The sequence below is a fragment of the Drosophila suzukii genome, chromosome 2L (assembly GCF_043229965.1).
Source record: "Drosophila suzukii chromosome 2L, CBGP_Dsuzu_IsoJpt1.0, whole genome shotgun sequence".
Taxonomy (NCBI): Eukaryota; Metazoa; Arthropoda; class Insecta; order Diptera; family Drosophilidae; genus Drosophila; species Drosophila suzukii.
In genome coordinates this window covers 10,666,369-10,677,703 of record NC_092080.1, presented here as the reverse complement: position 1 = coordinate 10,677,703, position 11,335 = coordinate 10,666,369, and the positions used below count along the sequence as shown (strand labels likewise).

The following is an 11,335-nucleotide window of genomic DNA, read 5'->3' as shown; positions in this document are numbered from 1 at the left end:
ACTCATTAAAAATAAATTTATTTAGACTTGAAAATAATGGTAATATTTCTAAGTAAAAACGTGAAAAATGCAGATTATTGGCATTAAAGTAAACTTACTTCACACACCTAAAAAATCGATCTCAATTCAATTTGTTTGATTGCCGAGGTGGCTTAGATCAAACGGGCCAAATTCGTGCCACGTATCTGCTGCAGCCCCACAGACACACAATCGAATAAAATGGTCGAGCAATAATTGCGCGTGTCGTTTGCTAACCAAAAACGAAAATCCCATCGTGTGTGCCATCGTACCTGTTTCTCATGCGAAATTAGTTTCAAATGGTTACCACTAATGTGCAAAGCAGTCTCCACAGACCAACACTCCCTTCTCGCTTTTTGGGGACTCAGACTCCCTAACACATTAATGCTTTTTGATCTTCTATTAAAGTAGAAATTCTAGCAGTGGATATATATTTTCGTTATTGTGCGTAAAACTTTCAATTTAAAGGCCTTGTTTGTTTCAGTCTTACTGTTTTAATTTAATTATGGATAACTATATTTGGGAATTTTAATCTCCCCATGTCCATAAAAACCAAACGAAAATTGTGAAACTTCAAAATGTCTTCACTTATTTAATTACTGAAAAAAGAGAGCTCAGTTTGTATACTCTGCTAGTTTAAAGATATTACTGGTTATATTAAATATATTAAAGAAAAATGCCCAGAAAATTCACAAACAACTTTTATTGCTCCAAGCCAAGGAAAAAGAATTTTAAATTTACCTTAGATTACTTTCGCCTAAGGCACTGTAGATGTTCTCCTTTAAAAGTAAAGAAACCCCTTCAGAACGAAGGGTAGAGTACTGACACTTCCACCTTCGATGCGACAACAGAGATATTCACTTTATCTGCGTTTTTATTGCCATAGCCGGCTTTATTATTGCCGTTTAGCGATTTTTTATGGGCGGGACTTTGGCTCTGTAGGCAGTGGCATGCGCTTTTTATTGCGCTGCAAGTCCTGGCCGCAGGATGGGAAGTTGGAAAGTGGGTGGGGGTCATTTGTTGGGGTCCGCTGGCCTTTTGAAAGCCATAAAAATCGAATGGCGTCGGCGTCGGCATTGGTGGGCAGCGAAAAACCAATCGATTTGCTAAATTGCAGTGCAAAGTACAAAAGCATTCACGCGAAGGAGGGGCGAATGAGTTAGGGAGCGGAAAGGATCGTCCGCATGTCCTGTCATTTATGCGAATGTCCTGTTGCACCGCTGTGGTTCCCTGGTTCCAGCGGTTGAGCTCAGCGGTTGCACGCACCAACAATCGGCCACATTCGTTCCATGGCGCTTCGATACCAAAAATAAATGTTTATAAATATTTAAAATTGCGTTAATTAACCAAATAGACAGAGAGGCTGGCGAGGAGCGAACTTGGGCCTTATAGTTTGGGGGAAAATTCTTGGACTTGGCCAAAAACTTTTAATTGCACTTTGTTTGGGTATTGCATAGGAAACTTATCATTAAAATAGTTGTTAAGCTTGTTTAGTTGCCCAAGAAAGTGCAGCATACTCTTTGGCGCTTGCCAGAACATTTTCCGGATAAATAGTTGCCCTGGCGGGCTTGGATGGCAGAGAGAATTTTCTTTGACAGGCGGAAATTTTCGATCCTAATGAAGGTGAAGATAGCGGAGAAGCTTTAAATTTCACAATTCTCGGTTTCAATATGCTAACGAAACTTTAGGCGTTGAGCTAAGTTTTCGAATGCCACAGTTGGGAGGTCAAAAGAGTTCAAGACTTTTTAATGATGATCAATAATAGTTTAAAAAATATATATGAGTATTGGCTTACAAAAAATATTAAGTAGAAAATTTCCTGAATATAAAGGAATTTTCGTAATAAATTCATTCAAAAACCTCTTGACCAACAGAGAATAACATATTTTAGTGCACTTTACTCCAAACCAATATTTAAGCCTCCACAGTGAAGGACAACCGCCTGAAAATATTTTCCGGGCGCATTCAATTGAAACCCTGAACTACATTCTCGAACTATGGTAGCTTTTCAAAAATTTCCCTTTTCATTACTTCGCTCGGACCTGGGCCCTTTGACATTCCACTTTTCCAGGCCAACAGCTGTCAGATTCATGCCAGTTCTCCGCTGCTCCTATCAGCATATTTCTTAGTTCATCCGACCACAAAAACCATCTCATTTAGCCATGAAAATCTTGGCTGCCAGTAGCAGCAGAAGCGGGAAGAAGAGAAAAAAAAAACCAGGAGGACCTGAGCCGTATCCTTTTCATTTTCAGCCAACCACAAAGCACATTTCGCTTTCATTACATTTTCGAAATTGTGAAAGGCGAACCAAAACGAAAATGATGAAAATGCAACTAATTCCTGACGGCTTACGGTTATTATGGGACCTCTTTTCCTTCTTGGGCTCCTCCACCGGCTCCAGTAATAATTCTCATTTTTATTTTGCAGCCCCAACAGGCATTTAATAGAAAGCAACCGCTGCGGTGATTAACCTTCAATTTTTGTGCGCTAAGCCTAAAATCTGTTTGGGACCAAAGAAGGGTTTAAGGTGGTCGGGATGGGCCAGGGATTTGTTTTCTGTGCGGGTTTTAGTGGAAATTTAATTAGTTGCAGGGGGAGGGGGCGGGCATGGAGGTTAGCTGGCTCAACAGGTTAGCTGTTATAAACCCGACTTGGCCAGGCTAAGGCCCCCCGTTGAAACTGCATAAATCACCATTCAAATTAGAAATTAGTCCAAGCACACACACACACACTCGAACATCACTTCGAGACAGACCATGGCACTTGGAATCCAATCCTGGTGTATCTCTCATCCAGCCAGCCACTCATCTAGCCATCTACTCAGCCACTCGTCGGCACACTCATTATTGGGCTCAAGTGCAAATTAGTGTGTTTGCTAGTGGGTTATTAAGGCCCTCCCAGGAAACTCCGACTCCAAGTTGGCCTTTTGTTATGCTAACTAAATGAGTTTTCCAACGCTTTCCCATATTCTGTGCTCAGTGTCTGTTTTGCGCCTGCAGTAAAACTTTAGTGTACAAATTTCATTTCATTGTTTTTCGAGTGCGCAACAACAATCAGAATAAGTGTTAAGGGCCTTTTTGCATAGTTTTCCTCCATTTTTCTTCTTTTTTTTTGAGGGGGTGGAAGAAAAGTTTTGCAATTAACATGAACCGAAAAAGATAATCACCGGAACAGCCTAAGAGGCTCAAAAGAGGCGAAAAAATATTCGCCACCGCAATTACCACGTGCCAATGCCTCGGGCCAGAAAGCCCCGAGAACCCAACAACATCGGTTATAAAAAATTAATTAAAAACAATTAAAGCGGCAGAAGAGTAGAAAACACAGATAATAATGAGTGGCATACGAAGGAGTCCGCATAAAATCACCTTAATTATGTTTTTTGTCAAAACAAAAAGGGAATGCCAAACAATATGCAAAGCGGCAAACCAAAGCGCGTCATCATAAAAATTCAATCAGGCCACGAAGCGAAGGGCAGGATGATTTTGAGCCCCAAAAAAGTGGAGAAAGCAAAGGAAAGGCACCCGAAAAATATCGCACCCCAAAATGACATTAATTTACACATCAGCGAAGCGCGTAAGAGGAAGTTGGAGAGGGGTCTTTTTGGGGATCTGGGCGGAAACAGGAAGTTGCACAACAGCCCGGCGACAAGGAAGTAGGCGGTCGACAACCCGCGACCAGATGACAAAGCGGGCAATAAAAAACAATCGGGACGGAGAAATGGGAAAGTCCGAAAGAAAAACAATTTGTTAAGTATCTTGAGGCCAGAAAATATGGCTTTGCATTGCTGTGAAATCAAACTGATTTAGTGGGAAGCTTCGCTATAAAAATCTTTAAAAAAAAGGATTTTGCTCTGATTAAAAATGAAAAATAAACAAGAAATTAAAACTTATGTTAACATTAAAATAGAATTTATTAGCTTTAGGTGCTTTGTTTAGGCAAAATCTAATAAGAACTACATTTGATTAAAAAATACATTTTAATAAAAGGTCATCATAGTTCTCGAACTATCTAAATTTCATAAATAATCTCTTAAGTAAACCAAAGACTACGACTAAAATTGCTACGAAAACTATTTAGATAAATGTCTAAGCAAATCAAGTTCAGGATAATTCAAAATTGCTGAAGGCAAAGCCATCTGTTTGTCCACTTGTAGCAAAGGAAAGCCGCAAGGCCAGGAAAAGGCAAACAAAATTAGCAAGAAATGCTGATCCAGATATTCCCGAATTTGCATTGCAATATGGACAAGTGGCTAAGGCTGTTTGCATTCGTACGACTATCACGTGTGCCTGGGAATATGCATAATTGAATTTTATAACCCCAAAGATTGTTATTGCTGGAGATTTGCGGAATGAGCAGTGGCGTTCGTCTGGATTTTGCAAAATTTCGAATTCGCAAATTGTCAGCCGAGGCAAATCGCCTTGGTCCTGGGATTCTGTACTTAATCTGTGCTTGCTTTGATGCCTTGAGAGCCGAATCCAAATATTTCCCTTGCTTTTGTCCGGAATATCAAATTGCTGCAGACCAAGAAGAATTTCATACTGTTATCAGCCCGGTGACAGTTTGTTGTCAGTGAAAACAAATTGTCCTTTCTGATTGTTCGTCAGACACGACAATTAATCACAGCATTAATAACATTTCCAACTAGAGATGAAGAACGCAAGAACAACAGTTGACTGCGAAAGCTGGGAAAATCTCTAGAAATTAATGCAGAATTGTGTGAAATTAAATGCCGTTTATGGATACTAGGCGTATACGCAATGCCGGAAATTAAACATACGCCATGCGGCAGCAGAAGGATTGTGAGACCCTGGCTAGAAGCGGAAGTTAATTGTTATGCGGAAAACATAATGCGAAAAGAGGCGGTCAGGGCAAGGACCTTGGGCGTTTGTCGGCAAGGGGGTAGTAAAGTCCTGCCCAAGATGATGCACAGCATAACAAAAACTTTAATATTTAAATACGAAAAACTATTTATGTAAGACGCATAAACAAAATACGCAGACACACGAAAGACCGGGGCAAACTCAAGCAAAAACAAACACCAAATGGAAATTATGAAATTGAAGCCACAATATCTAAAGGCTAGTTGATGACCTAGAAAAAATTGTTACTAAAATAAAAAAAAACGGTTATAGACAATTTTAAAAAAATATTGAAATATTGAAATTTTTACCTTAAAAAACATAAACTTATAAAATTAAGAAAAGGTTACTTTTAGAAACTTAATTCTATGATCATTTGGCTTACATTACACAATTGTAAATGTCTTATGTTTAAATTATTGTTAACTTATCTCAAAGTTAATACGCTTTCCAAGCTTTATTTCTAAGCTGATGCAGAATGGTTTCCCTTCTTCGCCTAGCACACTATTACACTGTAAAAAATTCTATATCAAATAAAAGACAGAAAAACGAATAAATAAATAAATTATAATTATTTAATTTTTAAAGTTTTAAGAAAAATTCTATATGAAATAAAACAGAAAACAACGAATTTATTATAGTTATTAGAATTTCTAAAGTAATTAATAATTATCATTGGTGTCCAAAAGTATGCAACGAAATATATATATTTTAAAGTTAAAGGGATATTTTCTTATCTGAGTACTTTTGGACATTTTATATTGTGATGTCCCAAAATAATCCATAAAATATACATTGTTATATCAGACTTAAGTTGGGAAATAACTGCTTGGACAACTATGTCGATGTGGGGGTTTTCTCAGTGTATAGCCTGCACTCTTCACTGTGGACGAATGCAAAATTTGCCATCCGCAGGCCCTTCTTTTTTAGCCGGTCCGCATCTTTTTGGTGGCCACTGCGCGATGCGAAAATTTTAATTTATACATTTCCAGCTCTGTTTGTATGGGTGACGGGGGATATGACTGTGTGTGTGTGCGTTCGGCTTCCTGTTGCAAAATGGAGTTTTGTGTATGCGAGCAGAAGTTTGCACAACTTGTTTATGATTTCTCATGTCAAATACGATGGTAAAAGTGCCTCGAAGAGGGCGTGTCTGCAGATGCCGTTGAAATAAGTACGAGTATCTACAAGTGCTGGCTGAACGAGAGGGTTTGCTCGCCCCTATTTCGCACTAGAAAACTTTTTGATTTACTATCTCAGTGTGCGTTTGCATATGCAAGGCTCTTGGTTTGTTCCTGCCATGTTCCATCTTGTACTGCATGCTTTAAGGCGCCGGAAGTGCAGTTTACGCTGCCATTTGCAGGAGGAAGTTGCCATAACAACTATATTAAAAATATGCAATTGAAGTGCAAAGGTTGCTTATTTTCAATTTGATGAGAGTTTCACAATCCATAAAAAGGTGTCTAAAAGTGTGCAATAGAAACCAGTGAGTCCATTAGGTTTTAAAAAATATTGTTGCATATTTTTCGACACCTTTTTAAGTGATTTCATGCCCCTTGTGGTTTCAATAGCATTGTGATATCTTTTTTATAAAAAGTATAATATTTAACCATTCGATAAAAAACCCTATCGTGAAATATACTCTTTTTCCCATTAAATTGCTGCCTGTCTCAACGCATTTAAAGTCTAGACAGTCAGTCATCCAATGCAATATCATTACCATGTTTGCCGTTTTTTGCCTGCTGGAGAGAGTGAGACCGGCAGTCAGACAGACACCCGCACAAACTGCAACTTCAAACCAGAAAGTTTTTACGATTGCTTTTTTTTGTTTGCATTAAATGCATTTTATGCAGGGAAATCTTTTTATGCGCCTGAAAGCACGCTTCAGTATAATTTGCGGTCATGTTCATTGATCTCCTGGGAAGCATTAAAATTTAATGATTTATACAATGTGGCGAAGGGAATGGTAAATGGTGGGGGTGGCGAGGGGCCCTGGGTCGGATGCAAATGAATTTATGTTATGTCTCTGCTGCTATTTTGGTTTAAGGTTTAACATTGTGAAATTAACAACAATTTGACTTATGCGCGAGCGAGGACCACACACACACAACCAAGTGCCTTGGGGAACAATGTCTGAAGCCTAAAAGTATGCTAAACAGCCAGCAAAAGTCATAACTCAGCCTCAGTGGCAGGCTGAGCAGGATGTGGATGGGATTTCGGGCCAAGAGAACTTGGCGAAAGGTGGAACGGCTGGCGGATGTGGGCTGCAACTATTAATCAGGCTTTAATTGTTTTTGTGTGCGTCGCTCGGTTACATTTGTGGTGCCAGATAGACCGGCACACACACACACATACACATGGATCCTCGCCACAAGGACCTCCAGCTCTTTCTCCAGTTTCACAACGCTCTCATTGCCCGAGGCCCCATGCATCATGTGGGCCGAAATCTTTTTGTAATCTCTGGCATTTGTCTGGATTTTTCGTAAAGACTTTGAATAGATTTATGCTCCTTTGACAGGCACAAGATGTGAATGCGAATCTTTGGGAGAGCCACCGCCTCACATGAGAGAATAGACGAGCTTAAAGTGTCTTAAAGATATACCACCGCCTGTCGAAAAAACCTCTAAGAAAATGTATAGTCTTCACAAAGCGGAAAATAAAGAGCTTAAGAAAAAAACTACCAAAGAACTTAAAAGAAAATTTGAATTCGAATGTACATTTCCTGTTCTATAATCTTAACACATTAATTCTTAAAGTATTTTTTGTTAATTTATACATTTTTGAAAATTCAAATAAATAATTTTTAACTATCAAACTTGAAAGATTTGGTTTATTGGTCAAAAATTATATCTCAATATTATTGTATTTTAATTAGCTAAAATTGATGTTATATTTTGACTATTCCTTGTCTGTAAGCAGAATAAAAAGACTAAAAGCTTATAAAGCATTAATAAACTTTGTTTTAAAACATTTTAAATATCAAATTAGAGACGGAGCTTTGTGTCGACACAGCCCAGGTCTTTTTTGGATAAAGATAGCTTTATTTTTCACCTGCTTGGCTGTCTGCTAACTCTCGAAGCTTTGTCTCTCCTTCTGTCTCTTATCATCGTTGGGGCATAAATCACGCGTTTAGTTTGCCAAGTGGCCTTTTCGACCGTTTTGCGTTTAACTGTCGTTTTGGCCACTCTTACGTTTTGCCGCCGCAACTGGCCAACAAGGGCGAACCAACATATTTAGAATATATGGCAACACTTTGGCAACACCGACACAACCCTTGACCACAGCAAGTGCAAAAATGTGAAAAATAAAACCGGGCCCAGAAGCACAAACACAGACGATTGCGCAACCACAGCGCAAAAACCACTCCAAGTTTCGCACACCCACCCACAATTGCCCCCAGCCCACACTAACATATCCTGGCGGGATTGTCCTGGGAAGAGAGTGTTGTAGTTCGGTTCGGTGTTGTCATTGCCAGAGTTGCCAACGACCAGAAAACAACATGGCCAGAGCTGGCCACACAAACTTGTAACGTAAATTTTGTATAAGCCCTCGCAAACACACACCCACAAAACTGTTTCGTTTCGGCATTTGGCATTAAGATCGTATTTTTCAATCGGAGGAGGAGGCAATGCTTTTTAAATTTTAAAGGTGGTATTTATAAACATCTATAAAAATCATTAAGAGTGAAAACATTTTTGTAATTGGTTCAGAAAACTACCATACCATATTTATTACTGTAAGGAATTTTAATTTCTAAGTATCTTGTTCCGAAGATCATGCATATATGCGAGTTTTGACATTAGGAATTATATAAATCCGACAGTCAGAAGGGAATACGAAGTCCTGTTTTTAATTGCACTCTTTTAGGCACCTGTTTTAATGGTTTTAAAAGCCCTAACGATTTTGTTGTCACATCAATATGAATTGCTTGATAACTATAAACACGATTTACAATATGTCACAAGTCAATTGCCATATCCAAAAAATACTTATAAAATGTTAATAGAGTAAAATCAATGCATTTAGAGGGCCATAAATTTGTATCTAATTTACTGAAAACACGAATTGTTAAATTGTAAATTAAAGCAAGTTTTTTACCACCACCTAAACAAGTTTTTATTTCGATTCTTCTCGCCTAATCAGCCAAGCGACAAGTCTGGCTGCCAGAAAATATTTTTGTGTGCATCCAATTGTACAATTGTCTCGTTTGCTGTTTGTCTGCCAAAATGTCGAACTATGGACGGCCTTCATGTTTACATTAATATTATTGTTTATCAAATAACAACAGCAGCACCAGCAGGAGCAGCAGCAGCAGCAAGAACAGCCATAATAGAGAAGTTGTTAAATCGAAAAGACATAAAAGTATCATTAAACTTTCGTGTCTGGCAATTGGTTTGGTTTGCATTGGTTTACTTAGGGTTTGCCAGGGATTTGGCTGCCGTTTTTATGATTTTATTCAACGTTTTTATCTGGTGTCTATCGGTTTGGCAGACAGTAACTTCACATTCTCGTATATTTTGTTTAGTTGTCTGTTTGCCAAAAATCTATGACTGGCCGCCATCCCCAACCATTGACAATGTTGATTATTTATGCACAGAAAACAAATGCCATGTGCCGACAGTAAGCACAGCCTGTCGAACTTATGGATATGAAACTTTAGGCTTCAATTGTTTTCACTTTTTCTTGATTTTTCTGCTGGCCTATGTTTTAGTAGTAAAAATGTATTGTTTGTTGATGGATTATTTGCCGTTGATTGAAATAAATCCAGTGTTTGGACAGCAGGTTACAATGGAAATTATTGCAAAATGTTGAACAAGCTTCTTAAACCTTATAGTTTAATTTAAAAATCCACAACACTCGCTTGGAGAAACCCACTCCCCTCCCGAAGGAAAAGGAAAAGCTCATTACTTAACAACTCGAAAATATTCAAACAATGCTTTACACGAAAAACAGGAGCTCGAACTTGTTCATCTTAGACAACGAAAAACACAATGAGGAAAAATCACGTGAGAAAGATGAAGTTATTAATGCTCTACTTTAATACTAAAATAATTAAAACTTTGCCTTTTTTATAACAAATAAGTCAAATATAGTGTAATTGCAAAAAAAAATGTTAATATATATTTTTATGACCTAAGATAATAACTTATGAAGCAGGAAAACCTCAAAACTCCGATTTGTTTTAGAGTATCTATGAATAGTTCCCCACAGATATACATTCTCCAATGGGCTTAAACTTGGGTTTGGGTTAGGAGGCGGGTGCAACATGAGTCAGGCAAAACAATGGAGCTCATCAGCAGCTTTGGGAACGCATTGAAAATTGGAAAATCTGCCAAAGCGAAAAATAAGAAAATTCAATGGAAAAATGTTTTCTGCTGAAATGCCTATCACATACGAACTGTTGGCTGTCGGAGGAATTCTTGATTCAAGCCTTGTACTGTTGGCAATGATTTAGTCGAACTACGGAACTAAGGTCAAAGGTTCTGTTGTTCGACTTCTGACTCGCCTTTATTTTGAACATAATAGAACAGTGTTCGTTGGTTTTCCTCTAGCGAATGACTGGCTCCCCGTCGAGTTTCTTCAGATTGGGCAGACGTCGCACTGCCTCGGCGGTAAAGGCCGCCGGTTCCATGTTCTCGTTTAAAAGGTTGCCCACAAATGTGATTTCCGTGAGATTGGGTGGAATGCCGATGCGCATAAACTCCGCCCAGTCTTTGATCACGTTATTGGATATATAGAAAACCCTCAAAGCCTTCATCGCTTCAATGGGCTTGATCTTCTCGATGTTGTTGTAGCTCACCCACAGCTCCTCCAAAGTATCAGCCAAGGGTTCGATGCCATTGAGGGTCTTCAGATTGTTGCGCGCCAGGCTCAGTACCTTTAGGTTCTTCATTCCCGAAATGCCGCTTATCTTCTCAATCATATTGGAGGACAAACTGAGCTTCTGGCATTCGGTCAGCGAGTTGAGGATCGGATCCATTTTCTCAATTGGTGGATACTGGAACTGCAGGCCAATTTCTGTGGCGGTGCTGGCCGGCTGCTTATTGCGCTCCTCCCACTTGGCCAAGGCATCCTTTAGGTTGGTGGGCTTGGACATGGCTACTGTTCTGATCGTCTATCTTATATATTGTAAAAGATAAATCAAATATTTCTGAATTATCATTTTAAGTAGGATGACAGTCAAATGTGTATTAGTTTTTCATAGCCTTCTGTTTCGTTTCGAGAACTTGAGACACCTGCAAATTTTACATAAATTGCATCATTAGAAAAGTCTGTTTAACATTAATAGAGCAATACAAAAAGGGTCTAATTATAATATCGAAATATATACGAAGTATTTTCCAAAATACATATTGGGCCTAATTTAGTATTGATAAATTCTTAAATAGTTTTAGTTAATGGAATCTATATAACAGTCTTTAGTCTTATATTTTCCAGATAGAATGCTTCGAAGTATATTC

General features: G+C 38.5%; 1 protein-coding gene across 2 annotated transcripts; it reads right to left on the bottom strand.

The window, feature by feature from the left end:
• Positions 1 to 9,971: 9,971 nt before the first annotated feature.
• LOC108011906 (dynein axonemal light chain 1) lies at positions 9,972 to 11,058 on the bottom strand. 2 transcript variants are annotated; one of them, XM_017077159.4, is made up of 2 exons: positions 10,270 to 11,058; positions 9,972 to 10,203 (listed from the first exon to the last, which is right to left on the bottom strand). In XM_017077159.4, exon 1 carries the CDS (start codon positions 10,969 to 10,971, stop codon positions 10,423 to 10,425), a length of 549 nt encoding a protein of 182 aa, XP_016932648.3. In that variant the 5' UTR covers positions 10,972 to 11,058; the 3' UTR covers positions 9,972 to 10,203; positions 10,270 to 10,422. The 2 variants fall into 2 exon arrangements, with proteins under 2 accessions (XP_016932648.3, XP_036678605.3); XM_036822710.3 differs by having other exon boundaries at positions 10,274 to 11,058.
• Between the last annotated feature and the right edge of the window lie 277 nt (positions 11,059 to 11,335).

Excerpts from the sequence above, each read along its gene's own strand:
- LOC108011906 (XM_017077159.4), bottom strand. The coding sequence starts at position 10,971 with ATGTCCAAGCCCACCAACCTAAAGGATGCCTTGGCCAAGTGGGAGGAG.